Raw genomic sequence first — 15,532 nt, 5'->3', positions numbered from 1 at the left:
ATTCCGCAGATGAGACCGCCCGTCTGTGCTGACAGTGAGAGTCAAACGGTTTGGAGTGACTACATAAGCCAGTAGGCTAGTAGTTGTGACTCCCTCGCCACCATGCCCATGTTGAAACTGTAATCATGCTCTTCAGCTCACTCACACCAACAGGCGTGCACACGCAGTCGCACGCGAATGTGCCTTTGCACACACACAACGCACACACACTGACGCACACACCTTATCGTTGCATTGTGTTACATGCAAGCACACACACACACTGATGTATTGAAGTTAATGCTCTACTGTTGTATTCCATTTCTCCTTTGCATTCATAACTCTCCTTTAAGTTTACCAGTTACCATTTCATATCCTTTAGCGTGTGTACTTGTCATTGTTTTATCTTTGTGTTATCTAGTTTTTAATGTTATCTAACATGCACCTGTTCCAAGTCAAATCCCCTCTGTTATACAGACTTGGTAATCATTCTAAAGAGCTCTTCAGCATAGGCCTAACTAGGGGAGCTGTTCAGGGGGAGATTCCAGTGATGGGATGTGCTTCTCAGTGTGTGTGTGTGTTTTTACGTTCAAGAGTGCCCCGCTGCTGAACCATTCATGGAACAGACTAGGTTCTGCTCACCTCACTGAGTTGAGTTCAATCTGACAACTTGACACTATGCAACCGATGAGCCCTCAGCCCTCACACACACTCTACTCACATTGTCTGTCTGTGAAATAAGATGCTTCACAGTGCCGCTGCCGACAGCCCCGCAAATCGCACTTCACACACACACACACACGAACGCGCGCACACACACACACACACACACACAACCCCACGGGCAACAGCACTTGACAAATGTCTCCTGGGAATACCCAACAGTCCGTCTGACTGAAACAGACTGATCCTTAGTACTCCACTAATGGTCAGTCAACCCTGTCATTGCCTGTTAGTGCCTAAATGCAGTATGACTAACAGCATGTCCCAAACTGCCCGCTGATGCTGCTACTACTACTATATCAAGACCCAACCATTCAACCAGCCGACCATCAACCAAAAGCCCAGCTTGTGAAACAAGACTTCTAGGAGGTGCAGCAGCGGAGGAGACCTTGACGATTCCAAAGACAGTCCATCTCAAGTGAGTGACCTTTCCCGTTTCGCCCCCTGATCGGCAGCACTGACTGCACCGCTTAGATCGCTATTAAACGCTGCCAAGAGAAAAACAATGAGGATTTAACAGGGCAGCTTGCACACGATCAATTTGAATTTCGCACATAAAGGAATGGGGGGGGGATGGACTTGCAGTTGTGCAAGGCAAAAAAAGAGGAGAAAAAGGAGAGAAAAAAAACTTTTCGATGGAAGATCTCAGTAGCATGCCCGAGTGCCATCCCATCAAAGGAGAGCCATTCTCAACCCCCTTACCCCCCTCTACCATCCACCTTCCCCGGAGGCAGTGATCAAAGCGGGTAATAACACACAGCAGAGCAGAAAGCCTGTGCCAGTGCCTCTTCTCTTCTCCTCTCTTCTCTTGCCTACGCTAGTACTCAGTGGTACCACAGCGGCAGCTGCACAGCAGTCCACCCTACAAACCCAACCACCCACCCACCACGACAGCCACCAACCAACCAGGGGTGTGTTAATTAACAGCGTCGTCGGAAACTTGGTTACAAAGCAATGTCCCATAGTCAACCTACTAAAGAGCTAACTGGTTAGCAATGGTGCTTTCGGCATCCAGTATTATAAAACCACACGACAAAAGCACTCAAACTTAACCCGCCTCAGCTTTCCTCTCTTCTCGGCGCAGCCAGGAGGCGTGGAAATCAAAAACTTCCCCTTTGCCATTCAGAGTTGTGCCATCATGGCTGATGGCAGATGCAGTATGACCCTCTGCCCCGGTTTCACATGTGACCTCCCCTTAACCTGCTGTGCGTGCGCCACTTCCAGCACTTTGCCGTACCTTTAATGAAATTCAGGCCAATTTGTTTTAAATAACAAAGACATTTTCGTGCAGAATCAGACACACACAGAAAACTATATGAAGGATGGTAAATTGGTTTGGTTGAAAAGTTTAGTTGTAGACAGTGTGGGAAACTGCTATGCCAGCTTGCCTGATCCACTTAGCAAGTGGATGAAGGAAGTTGATTGGCTCATATGGTCACTAAAAACATTACATTTTGCGGTCATTTTTTACCAGAATTCTTGGGCAGAAGAGACACTCGGCCTGGGTTATCAATGACCGCTTTCCTGGTTAAAATAAAGCTTCATTGGAAAACGTCTCCAAAAACACCAAAGCACCATCGTTCTCTGTCCATGAACAGATGAAAAGAAGGCTGGGAGTCTGGCAGAGACAAATTCTGTGCAATTATGCAACATGAGCAGAGCAGAGGGGGGAAAGCAGAGATGAGTCTAAATCATCAGTCCAGTCCAGTCCTTCTCCCGGTATCCTCCTGCCTGCCTGCCTGCCTGCTCTGTCCACTCTGCTCAATGAGGAATCCCTCTGCCCTGCTGCACCTAATGGCTCCAATACTCCACAACCTGTTAATTTAATCCACACACATCTGCCACACGCTGCGAGAACAGACGGGCCCTTTCCTTCAAACTAAAAAGGGAAAGAAAAAACAGAGCAAGGAGAGAGAGAGAGAGAGAGAGAGAGAGAGAGAGAGAGAGAGAGAGAGAGAGAGAGAGAGAGAGAGAGAGAGACCGTAGAGTCCAAGAAATTATGACATTACTGTGGCAGAGGCTTTCTATAAAGACAACATAAGGTAGTGGATAGCAGTAGTGCCACGGGCCTGTTACTTGAACAGACTCAGAGCTAGTTCAGAGATCTTCTTCTAACCATTCATAGGGTTTGTCATGTAGATTGCCACTAGTGTCCATAGAATACTCATGGCAAGCAGTCTTTTTTCCATTCATAAGGTTTAGCAATCTCCCACACAGTGTTCATACAACAGACCAATAGCAAACTGATCTTTCTATCCAACACATTGTAAAAGTTTTGTTTTAATCATTCATAACGTCTGCAATCTCCTACACCAGTGCCATAGTGAACAGTCTTCTTTTCCCAATTCATAAGCTGTGCAGGCAGCCTCCCACTCTACGCTCCTACAACAGAGCCAGAGTATTGTTCTCTTTCCTCGGAGTGCAGCCTCCCGCTCTACCTCTCCCTGCAACTCCTTATCAAACTTTTCTTTCTGCACCATTCATATGGCTTGCAAGCTCCCATCCTACGAACCTTACTCCACAGCAAACTGTTCTCTTTTTTACCATTCATATGGCTTGCAAGCTCCCATCCTACGAGCCTTACTCCACAGCAAACGGTGTTCTTTTTTACCATTCATCTGGTTTGCAACCTCTCTAGAATAAACCCCATGGCAAAACTTGCTTCCTTTTTGTGCCATTCACATTGTTTATAGCCTCCCTTCTTACACCCCCTACTCCACAGCAAACTGAGGTCTTTTTTTACTATTCATATGACTTACAACACTCCCTTCTCCGCATCTAACTTGTTTCGCTTTTTTATCAACAAGTTAGCTTACAACCAACCTCCCTTTCTATTCATATGGCTTACTACAGTCCCTTCTCCGCATCAAACTTGTTTTACTTTTTTATCACTCAGTTGGCTTACAATACAACCTCCCGTTCCACAATCTTTGGCCCATACCTAACAGTTTTCTTTTTTCTACCATTCACATGGCTTATAGTGGTCCGTACTCCATATCAAACACGTGTTCTTCTTTACCATTCACACAGCTAACAACTCTCCTACCTACGGTCGGTCCCTACTCTACAGCAAACCGTTTTCTTTTTTCTACCATTCACATGGCTTAGAGTGGTCCCTACTCTATAGCAAACTGTTTTCTTTATAGCAAACTGTTTTCTTTTTTTACCATTCATATGGCTTACATGCAGCCTCCCTCCCTTCCTTTCCCTTCCTCTACTTGCTGTGTAACTGAGCCGGTCTTTTCCCACCGTCATCATCTGTCAAGGCATGAACGCCACGAGCAGGCAGGGACACACACACAGGTTGAGGAGCTCTGAGCGCCACCGCGGAGGAGGAGGCGGCGGCATGTTATTTAAGGACCTCTGTTCGCTCCGGCAGCATGGTGGAGAGTGGAGGGACTAGAGGCGAGAGCCAAGAGTTCGAGAGCAGAGCGGAGCGGAGAGCGGAGAGAGAAGAGCTCATCTACTCTGCCAACCAAGCCCAGCAGCATGCCTTTTTTCCTGCTCGCCTGCCTGGGATTGCTCAGTTAGCCTGCAAGAGCTTGCAAGTGGCCCATGCCTGCCAGACATCGCTCCACTTCCTTGGGAACACCTCACCTAACTAACCTCCGTACAGCCTTACCAGTGTTGGATGTGAAGGAGATTTAAGACTGCATCTGCACATGTGTCTTTCACACTGGTGAAAAGGGAGCAAATTTACTCTGGAAGTCCAACAATGCAGTCATAAAGAACTCTTCTGCCTTATGGAAGAAGCAACTATAAAAAGAAGGGAGTGTAACAGAAATGATAATCTGGAATTAAGTCCATCCAGCTTGCGACTTCAGCACCGACAGACCACCACCGTGAGGACTGTCAAACTGGCAGATACAGACAGTTAAGGTAATGGAACAAAGATGTGCCCCTGTCGAAACCAAAACTAGCTCTGAAGTCTTATTTTGCATCAAAACCCTCATCCTGAACATCCAAGGGGAGTCAATTATTAAAACCCTTTGCCATTACACTTAATGATCAGAATGGGATGAAGTGATGGAGTGGAGAGAGAGAGAGAGAGAGCAATGATATTCTGCATCCTGAATACTTTCTGACTGACTAAAAGTAGGCCATCAGCCCAACGGAGATATCCAAACCATGTCAGCAATACCAACTGCTCTTTTCCATCTTTTAAACCAGAGTATCAAGAGCTTATAATACAAATTGGAGAAGGAAACCCCAATATTAATCACTGGAAACTGGAAGTTATTACACCATACCAACAGAGGAGTTGATGTCAGTTTACTACTAACTGGTAGTCACACATTCTTGACAAGCTTTGACACAAGCCAGAGGGAACAGTCATGCTGGGGAAACAGCTCCACTATAACAGGTGAGGCTGAATCATATTGGAGGGAAAACATGCTTGTTGTTGGTGACCATGTGAGTCCATGGGCTACTTGGAGGACAGCTCTCAGCCTTGCCCCATGAGTCCACTACTTCCCAAAGGCCAACAAAGACCTACAAATCTCTAACTATAAAATAAAGCTTGGCTGTTCCTGGTTGAAACTGTATGCTGGTTAGCACCACACATCTGCTCAAACTACACACCACTAACAATTGGAAATTGTATTAAGTTGGACGAGAGAAACATCTACTGGAGTGGGTAAAAAAAGAGAATTTGTTTAACATTTGTGTCTGTTCTCTTGGCATTGGAGTGACATTGATCTGATGACGACATGTGTTATAAAAGCCCAACATATGGAAGTGAATATTAACAAGCTTTGGGATGAGAAAAATGACAACAAACCAAACAAATGAACTGACAAGTGCTTCCCTACGCACCCAAGGCTACATGCTTACCACATGCTCATTTCCTACAAGCGGCATCGGCTACTTTGTAAACATTTGCCACATGTGCGGAGTTGCTGTACAAGTAGAGTGGAAGGGACTTACCGAAGGTAGTACTGTTTTAAAACAAAAGCAGCGTTGGAGCAACTCCTAGGAAAATTGAACTCTTCGCCAAGTTCAGACCACTGGTTTTTATCAGACACCTAAAAAAAGAAATAGATAATGTGAGTTATAAATATATTTATTAAATGGGCCACTGTGTGGAATGGGAGCCACAGGCAAGTTCACTACAAAATACTCTACTAGTGTTTTCATGTGTGCATGCTTGCTACGCAGGCTATAAGTGTTTGAATTGGGCAGCTAGCTAACTAAAGCTAGCACTCTTGCTAACATTACTTTAGGGCTCAACTGGCAAGAGAGTTCATCTGTAACCGAAGCTCCATATTACGAATAAGCTGTCCAAAAACACGAGGCAATCAATATCTTAGGGCCCGGCTTGCCTCGTTGGGGTCGTTTTGAGTGTTTGCCTGTATTCAATACATAGGCCTGTGCGAGGCCTACATTTACTCTTCAGCCATGTAGCCAAAGATGGCTATGGCGAATTACTAACGTTAGCTTTCCAGAGTTATCGCCAAATCTCCGAAAAAGCCACCATCCGCGGCGAGGAGCATTTCCTAGCCCATGCTCTGTGCCGATAATCGATGTTAAACGTGCCCGCTAATTTTGAGTTGCTCAAACTGCACTCAGACTCCGAGTAGTGCCCTGCCGCTAACGTCCGGACTTTCAATTCAAACCGCACTCAACACCAGCTACCACATTGCACTGAGATGGCAAGCGAACACAAGGCCATCCTCATTCCTACAACATACGATGAAGATTTGTAAATAGCCAGGGCACATCAAAATGTACAGCTTTCTCCAAGTGCAGACGAGGCAACACAGCGTCCTAGAGTGCGAAAATGCACTTTTGGTTCCACTCACCTTAGCAAATCCACCTAACGAAACGACTCTGATATAGAGAGCATTAAGATCCAGCTCTTTGCCACCCACAATTGGGATCTTCTTGAACGGCGATCTAAAAAGTAAAACACATAAATAAATGTAACAATGTCTTCCTGACACTCTACATTTACTTACATGTTAATATGACCGTGGTTAAAAGTTATATTTAAGGTATAAATCCACCCCTCTCTTACCCTCTGCTTTGGTGAAATTGCCGCAGCTCGTCCAGGAAAGCCAGTCCTTTCCTTCGCTGATCAGGTAGATTTTTTCCCGTCGAATTTGCCATCATTTAGATCCTTAAAAACGGTTAAAACCCCTCTCAGTCGCTTCCTAAGACACCAAGGATCCCATACTCCGCCGGCGCTCAGTCATTCGCGAGGCTGAGTGTTTAAAAAAGTTAAAGAAATAGCTAATAGAAAGAAGAGCGCCAGCTCGCTAATAAAGACTGATACGGCTACACAGAAAACAAGCCGATTCACCCTGTTCTAAGTTCAAATAAACAATTACAATATCGATCGATCACACCGACTAACAAAAAATGCCATGGTACTAGATGGTAAATAAATTGTATTGGCTGCAATTGTGTTCGTTTGGAGTGGTTTGACAGTGTGATACAGACGCGGCTCCAAGCAATCGCACACACTGTAAAGCGGCAGCGGGATCCAGTTCTCAGACAAAAAGATCCGAGGCCGTGAGCCCCTCTATGCTGCACAGCGCCCTCTACTAGAAACAACGGTATTGCACTGTCCAAAGCGGTTTATTGGAACAATAGACAGTGTTTTCTTTTTTAGGGCTCATCTGAAACTTCCTAGACCCATTGAACAAAGTAATGAAGGTTGATGGGGGAGGGGAACCCCCAAGACATGAGTTCACAAAAAACCGTTGAACGAATTTGTGTCAGTCCAGATGTAAGCTTGGTTTGGGGGTCTCTTCTTCAGTTCTCGCCTAATGTGATTACTCAGCCATGTGCCATCAATTAAAATCATGCAAGACACAACAATGATGTTACCATAGTATGTGCTCTAAACCAGGATATTCCGAATCAAGTTATTCAATAAATTGTAGAAGCTAAGGGCAAATTAAATCTACAGACAATTTAGGAAAATTAATAATTGTAAATGCAATGCCATCACAAAATATAAATAAACAATGAGATCATCATGTGTTTGGCAATATTAAAAGCTCAAAGCTGATTTACGTGCAAATGTTCACTTTAAACAATGAAAAAGCAAAATTGTCTAAACAGTCATGCTTTAATATTTCCCACACAAGAGGTGGATGTAAATTAAACCATTCATTTGTGGCAAACAGGATTCATAACTACTTCTACTGCGCTTATCCTGTCCTGCTGAGAGTAAAGACGCATGTTTATTTTGTTTTTCCTTTTCTTTTTTTTATGCTGCATTGCCTCTGAACACTCTTCACAAGTAGTTTGACTCATCCTCTGACCTGTTACAGAGCTGAGAAGTAACGTGTGTTTGGGAGGATTAATTGAAATTGCCCATGGTCCCTTTTTTATAACTGCCAGGCGGATATCTAGCTACTTGACGGGGTTACTACATTCAACCATTACACGTACCCCCTTTGAGCGCCACAGACTGTCACAAAATGGCGGAGCGTAACGCTTTAAGACCCCATTTTGTGGAATTGACACCGCAGATATGATTATAGATTTGTTTTTTTGAGCCATCATTAGAAAGGCCACGATGCGCTTTCTAAAAAATTGACGCATTACGCGAGCGAATATGTTTTCGATTTTGCAAACAGTGTTGCATTCGCCGCCACCCTCCTCGTGAGACCGGTCATCAGTCTGTCTGCTAACGTTAGCTAGTTAGCGACCTTGGACGCATTTACCAAACCAATATTGTGTTAAATTTCGCTTGTTCACTCTATGCAGTGGGTGTCTTTAGTGGAGAGCTCTTGAACAGTGTCTCGAGACCATTTAGTGTAAATGAATTGCATTCATGGCACGCTGTTTAGGACATTGCTTCCCTGACAGGATTCGACGTCAGGATTAAAGTTGTTGTAACGTTACTGGTCTAGCAACTAAGCTAGCAAACATTAGCCTAGTTCAGTGCGTTTTTGTGTTGTGCACGAGCTGAATTAGTTAGCTATGTGCTAATCGGTAATCGCACGAACATATCCATCCATTCAGTCCGTTTCAAAGGAAAAGTTGGTTCAAACGAAAAGGGGGTTAGTGAGGATGGTCATAAAACGTAAATGTTCCACTTCAAATGAGATATCGTCCAACATCTACCGGCCCAGCCAATTGTATCCTAGTTAGCTAAGGTCATGTTTACGTTATGTACACAACTAGCGCCATCTATTATGACACTCGTTGTGGGACTAATGCATTTTTGATGTTGCGAAATACATGATGTTCAACATACACCAACTGACTGGTTTGTTTACCTTCATTCACTAGCTACCTGATGTTTCTCGTCCTTGTCATTCAACTAGCTCTGACATCCTCACCACTGAAAATACAATAGAACCTTGATTTTGCCTTGCAGATCACTAGGATAAATGGAATTTGACAGCTTCGTGTATCAAACAATTCTGGAATGGTGACGTAGTCCAACGATATCGACCTGAATATCAACATTGGACTACCTGGTCTGAGGTGTGTTGTACACATTGAGAGTAAATAGAATGGAGGCCAAAATTCTATTTCATTGTTGAAGCCAAGTTGGAGCCAAGGTTGGACCCAAAAAGACCAAAAAATGGCCAAATCCCATTCATTCCTATGAGAGACATAAAACCCTGTATCTCCCTTAAATGCCACTCCAGGGGGATCATTTTTCGCTCAACTAGTAGGTCCCCTTGCTCTCCAACTTACCAGGGTGGTGATTTTTTGTGGTGATGTTTTATTTTAGAGAGATATTAAAAAGTTAAATTGACCAATGAGCATCAGAACATGGTTTGATTGACCGTTAGAAGTCTTGTTGTTGTCCAATCAGCACCTGCGTTTGGCGTTGCTAAGGTGGAATGTAAGTTGGGAATGTTCCCAAATCTGGCTTCAAAGCGTTGAATGGCAAATAGCGTTGATTTGGCGTCCATTCTATTTACTGTCAATGGTTGTACATCAACATTGACATCTGTACCAGTTACTTGAAAATCAGCCTTCAGAAACCATATTTTGACACGTAGCACCCTCTAGTGGTACGACACAGCATGTCCCGAATTATTCACACCAAATGTGGATGTTATAAAAGTTAGGGCCCACCTGGGAAACCTACGATTGACATTGTGATATACAGCACACCATGCTCACTGCACACCACGAATTTGTATTTATGCCTCCCGTGCAAGGGGGCAGCGCAGTGGGACGGTAGGTACCATGCTCAGGGTACCTTAGTCATGGGGGAGAGCACAGGTTAATTACTCCCCTAACCTGGCGGGTCGGGAGTCAAACTAGCAACCTTTTGGATATGCATACAAGTCTGATGCAAAGCCCCGCTTACGTCTGAGTACCCAACTACTTAACCATGATAGATGTAGTTTTAACACAGATTAATAGATCTGTGCAGTGTGCATCTTATTTAGATGCATCTCAAATTAGATGTAGGCCTAGATACCTGACCTCGAGAGAATTTATGAGTGATCAATACGTTTATATAGATCAAAACTGGCAGAAAGAGATTTGGAGGATCTCAAAAGTCTCGGAAAACAAATTACATTGGAAACGGTCTTTAAAGAAAAGAAAAGTAAAGAAAAACCCTAATTGAAATGGGCTACATGATTACATTAAAAGTGGTACAAATTATCCTGAAACCACCATGCAACATGAATCCCACATCGACCTACACATTATTATATTGGCAAAGAAAAGAAACGGCTGGTAGAAATATGACACATTGGGCTACCATTACCCCATGACACACTACGTATTCATGGTCATTGATTACAGCCAAAGAGAAATAAGCCTATGTAAATAGGCTACTGTATTGCTGGGCATGTCAAACACTTCAAATTTACAGTAGACACACAATTCAAATAGAAAAAAACGACCTACCGGTACTCACCCAGCCACGTGTCATACCATACATCATCACAAAAAAAAAAAACAATTTTCTGAAGCTTATCAAGTTTCTAATAGTCCCACCACTATGTACTGGTGCGAGGGAAATACGGTTACCCAGTTAGGCCCACAGTGAAAGGTGCACTGTGTAAGAGTAGATATTGAAACTGTGCCTATTGCCAAATTTGATCTTTTCGTGAATATTTACTATACAATAAACTAATATTTACTACCCACAGTACAAGTTTTGCAGCTAAAAATGTCTATTTCTGGAAATTCAAAGTGGCGGACATGGAGAAGATACCCCTTTTCACATATGAAAAGTGCAATTTTCCCAGTCATAATAATGAACACTTAGAACTTGGTAATGGTGGTAAGCATTTGTGAAAAAGGTATCATTTGTGAATGGGCTGCATGGATTCTGGAAATAAACTACTACAAATAGTACACAGTGGACTTTTAACAAAAACATTTTGTAATGGATGCCAACTAGCAGAGTTTGGCGTAGAGCGTTATACTTCCGAAGCAGTATCGGTAGCTCTGACATATCCGTCTGGACCAGGCGTCACCATGTGGTGCCCACGGGCGCCAAGTAGGCCTAGCCCTCCAGGAGCTTCTGATGTGCCCACCAAGGATGTTAGTAAACAGTGATGACTACAAGATTTTAGTCGCAGTTAATGTTTTTCTTAATTTAAATATGAGATTATTTCTTTATAACCTATAAGCAAATTATCATTAAATTATAGTGTGATTAGGAAGGATGTCAAGACATCAGTAGAGGATTTTTAACAAACAAGTAGCCCTCGGGTAGCTCTCGAGTAGACCTTGGTAGGCCCATACCCAGGTAGCAAAAACCGTTAAGAACAGTCGGCCTGATCTTGGCGGAATGTCGGCACAGTCGGCTGAGTGTCGGCTCGGCTGGAACACTGGTTACCGTGACTCAGCCAACACTTCATAGAACACTGAAAATAACTGTCACTTCATGCAGTAACCGAGCCAACACTCAGCCGACACAGAAAATAACGGTCAGTCTCATGCAGTAACTGAGCCAACACTGAGCCGACACTGTCGGCATACGGTAATAGGACCATTATTGGGCCGCGGACAAAGCCAGAATCGGACCGACTGTTTTCACTCGCGAAAAAAGGATCGGACCAACAATGAGCCAGATAAACTTTGCTACCTAGGTAGTAGCCCTCAGACCCAGAAAGGTTGGGGACCCCTGGCTCTGGACCTTTAGCTCAGCAGTATCGTGCTGTGCTTCCCCTGCACGAACTACAGGGGTTGGACAATGAAACTAAAACACCTGTCATTTTAGTGTGGAAAGTTTCAAGGATAAATTGGGCCACCCTGGTGGCCAGTCTTCATCAATTGCACATTGCACCAGTAAGAGTAGAGTGTGAATGTTCAACTAACAGGGTAACAGGTAGTTTGCTCAAACTATTGCCCTGCACACAACATTATGGGTGACATATCAGAGTTAAAAAAAAGACCAAGACAGCAAGTCTTTGTGATGTATCAAGAGCCACAATATCCAAGGTAATGTCTGCATACCACCAAGAAGGATGAACCACATCCAACAGGATTAACTGTGGACACAAGTGGATGCTGTCTGAAAGGGATGTTTGGGTGACCGCCGGCCATGTATATTGACCCTGTGGAGCTCCCGATGGACCGTTCTAGTAGAAACAGGAGAGTTGAGGTGCACATTTTACTCTACCGGGATTTGGACAGTTGGGGTACGTGGTTGCTAGGGTGGCAACGGTACTGAGTTAAGTTGGGTGTTTAGATGCTGTTGAGCTGTTTGGCATTTGTTTGCTGCTGTCTTTATCCTCTTCCAAGCAGCTATGCTGGGGTGTGTTGTTTGCTGGGGCGGCAACGGTACTGTGAAGGATGTTTGGTGTGCGAGGCAGTTAAGGCAATGACTTAATTGAGGATTTGTTGGCTACTGGCAACTTTATGCCCTTCCAAGCAGTGCCCTTCCAAGCAATGCTAGGTATGTGTTGGTTGCTGGGGCAGCAACTGTCTGAAGGGTGTTGAGTGTGCCAGTCCATTGAGCAAGAGCCTTGTTTGATGAGCTGTTGGTGGACTTGAGGGAGAATGAATTTACGGGTATGCAGTAGTGTACCTTTGGGTCATGGGGTGTTTTGGCATTTAACACTATACATCATCTCCAGAGGCGGCCAGCTGCAGGGTAATCAGTCCTGAGCTTGCATCTCAAGCCCAATCAACCCTGAAAATCACCTTGTTGGTAGACATCTCAGGGGACTGTGCATCTAGTTCCCTGAGTCAGGCCTAGGCTGGCTGACTGCATTCCTCCTGCTGCAGTACTTGGAGGCCCAACTTGGGTCGTTCCTCTTCAGGCAAAGCCACTGGCTGCTCCTTTTGGCTGCCTTTGATGCGGCTTTGACAGTTGTGCGCAAGCTCTGGCCCCTAAGTTCCAAGTCCCTCAGAGGCTTTGTGGCAGATTTTACCACAAAGCCTCTGCACCCAACCTCCACTGGGTGATCTTCAGTATTCCAGTGTTGATGTCGAGCTTCTGCAACCGCGGGTGTTTCCACTTGTATGCCTCCTCCATGGATTGCTCCCAGGGTACAGTGAGCTCGACTCGTATATATACCTTCGTTAGGGAGGGTGACCAAAGCACCAGGTCAGGCCTCAAGGTAGTAGTGGCGATCTCTGAGGGGAAGACCTGTTTGCCAACATCTGCCAGCATCTTACAGTTGCGTGCTGGGCACAGCTGGCTCCTCTCTGATGGTTTGAAGTTACTCCTGGCAGCTGTGGCCCCTTCACAGACAAATACAGTTCCCTATTAGGTTTTAGATTTTGGCAGCGGTAGGGAGTTGATGCTGAATCGTTTCTCCTCCAGTGTGGAAGCAAGGCTCTTCAAAACTTGGTTGTGCTGCCAAGTGTGCAGTCCCTGGGTGAGGCTGGTTTTGCACCCTGTGAGTATGTGTCAGAGGAAAGACTGACTTGGCGCACAGGAGACAGGACACAGGTAGGGTCTTCACCAAACCATGATGGAGATGGAGATTAGTTGGAGTTGGAAGGACATCGTAGGTGATGTATCTGATGGTGTAGCTCAAGCTCATCGCATCCATGGCCCATACATCCACCCAGCTGAACCTCCTCCTTTCGACTCCTTCCCACGGCGTCCACCGACAGTTCTTGCAAAGGGCGACTGCTTTGGCCCATCTTGCCCCCTCCTCCTGACGCCGCACTTTCTCCACCACCATCTTTCTCCATGTTGGTGCGACAGCACTTCTCTAGGCTGGACGGCTAGTTGTTAGTTTAAGGCCTCCTCTTCCTTGCTGAACATTCTCCACAATGTCAGCATGTCTGAGAGCTGCTGTTGCCTCTTTCACTGCTTTTGCTGATGTCAACTTGCGCCCTGTGGCCAAGGTTGGTGCTTTTTCCGTAGCCTCATAATACCCGCTGTACCATCTGAGGCACGCTGTCATAGTCATTGATAGGTTAATTACCATAGTACTACTCTACTATGACACAACACAGGGCCTTTAGTAATGCACTACGACTCAGGCATTGCCATTCTGATAACAACAAATTTATTTCGCTGTGTTTTAACGGGTTAGCCACCAAATCTTTGGATTCGTTCAAGGTCATCTGCAGTTGTGTTTTGGCACACTTGAACTCCTCTGTGAGACTGGTAAGGGGCAACTTGAGGACACCATCTCCGTAGAGGCCTATGGTGGTGAGGCAACGCGGAACTCCAAGCCAGTTCTCGATATAGACCTCTCGTCAAAAAGCTGATTGGCCGCATTTCTGATGCCGCATTGCTGCGCAGACTGCGTGAAGAATTCTGGTTAGAAATGTTGTCTACTACGTGGCTTATACAGGGGTTGGACAAAATTACTGAGACACCTGTCATTTTAGTATGGGAAGCTTCCTCTTGCGTCCACAGTTAATCCTGTTGGATGTGGTTCATTCCTCTTGGTGGTATGCAGACATTATCTTGGATATCGTGGGTCTTGATACATCACAAAGACTTACTGTCTCAGTCAAAGATGCAACAGTTACACGCACACCAAGAATTTCTACTTTCTACAGAGCCAAAAGGTCCCTTTCTCCGCCTCCTCCGCCAGTTCCTTTGTTGCCTTCCTTAGCCTTCCTCCGGTGACTCCCATGTCCTTCAGGAGGTGTATGGTCGACAACCCTGTGAAGCCTCGGCATCCGGTCTCCACTGGGTAGATGGTAGTCTTCCAGCCCGCCTCACGGCACTCAGCAGCCAGCTCGGAGTACTTGGCCTTCTTTCGCTCAAAGGCAGCCTCAATCCCTTCCTCCATTGGCACAGTGAGCTCTATGAGGGCTACCGTTCTAGCCTTTACAGACCACTCCACAATGTCTGGTCGGAGAGATGTGGTGGTAATTTCTGTGGGAAACTGAAACTTCTTGTCCAGGTCAACCTTCTGCTCCACTCCTCCACTCCTAGCCAGGAGTAAGGGCCTTGCGGTTTCTCTTTGCCTGATGCTTCTGATCCTTCCTTCCTTGACAAAGATGGTGGGTTGCTCTGCCGGCGATGGTGTTCTGCTTCCCTGTCTGCACTCCTTCAGCACTTCGGCTAGCTTTCTCAAGACATGGTCATGGCGGCATCTATAGCGGCCCTGTGAGAGGGCGACTTTGCAGCCTGACAAGATGTTCTGGAGGCATTGCAGAGTGCACAACATTCCTCATTTCCAAACTACTGGTGGAGGTTCCGAGGACAGGGAAGTGTGTCGTAGGTTGAGCGGATGAGGAAGCTGAGTCTTGCCTGTGGGATCTTCCACACGTCTGACCAGCTGATGTTCCTGTTTGAGATTCCCTGCCATGTTGTCCAGCTTCCTTGCCGTCCCTGAGACACAGCCTTGATCTTACTACGTGGCATATGCACGTACGTAGGAATGACTTCGGTGAGTTTTCAAATTCTAACCAGAATGCATCAAACTAGCAAAGTGTGCATGCGCGCTGTCCAGCTGTCACTGCTTCATCA

The 15,532-nt window shown here is 45.4% G+C and overlaps 1 protein-coding gene across 1 annotated transcript in view; it reads right to left on the bottom strand.

The window, feature by feature from the left end:
- Positions 1-7,630, bottom strand: part of arid2 (AT-rich interactive domain 2) — a 69,492-nt gene extending 61,862 nt beyond the window's left edge. The window contains exons 1-3 of the mRNA XM_063217327.1: positions 6,719-7,630; positions 6,504-6,597; positions 5,629-5,726 (exon numbers count right to left, since the gene is read on the bottom strand). Coding sequence (XP_063073397.1) covers positions 5,629-5,726; positions 6,504-6,597; positions 6,719-6,810 — 284 coding nt within the window. The 5' untranslated portion in view covers positions 6,811-7,630. The remainder of the gene's footprint in view (positions 1-5,628; positions 5,727-6,503; positions 6,598-6,718) is intronic.
- Between the last annotated feature and the right edge of the window lie 7,902 nt (positions 7,631-15,532).

Source organism: Engraulis encrasicolus, chromosome 15 (genome assembly GCF_034702125.1).
Source record: "Engraulis encrasicolus isolate BLACKSEA-1 chromosome 15, IST_EnEncr_1.0, whole genome shotgun sequence".
NCBI lineage: Eukaryota > Metazoa > Chordata > Actinopteri > Clupeiformes > Engraulidae > Engraulis > Engraulis encrasicolus.
This window is presented reverse-complemented; position numbering and strand designations above follow the sequence as displayed.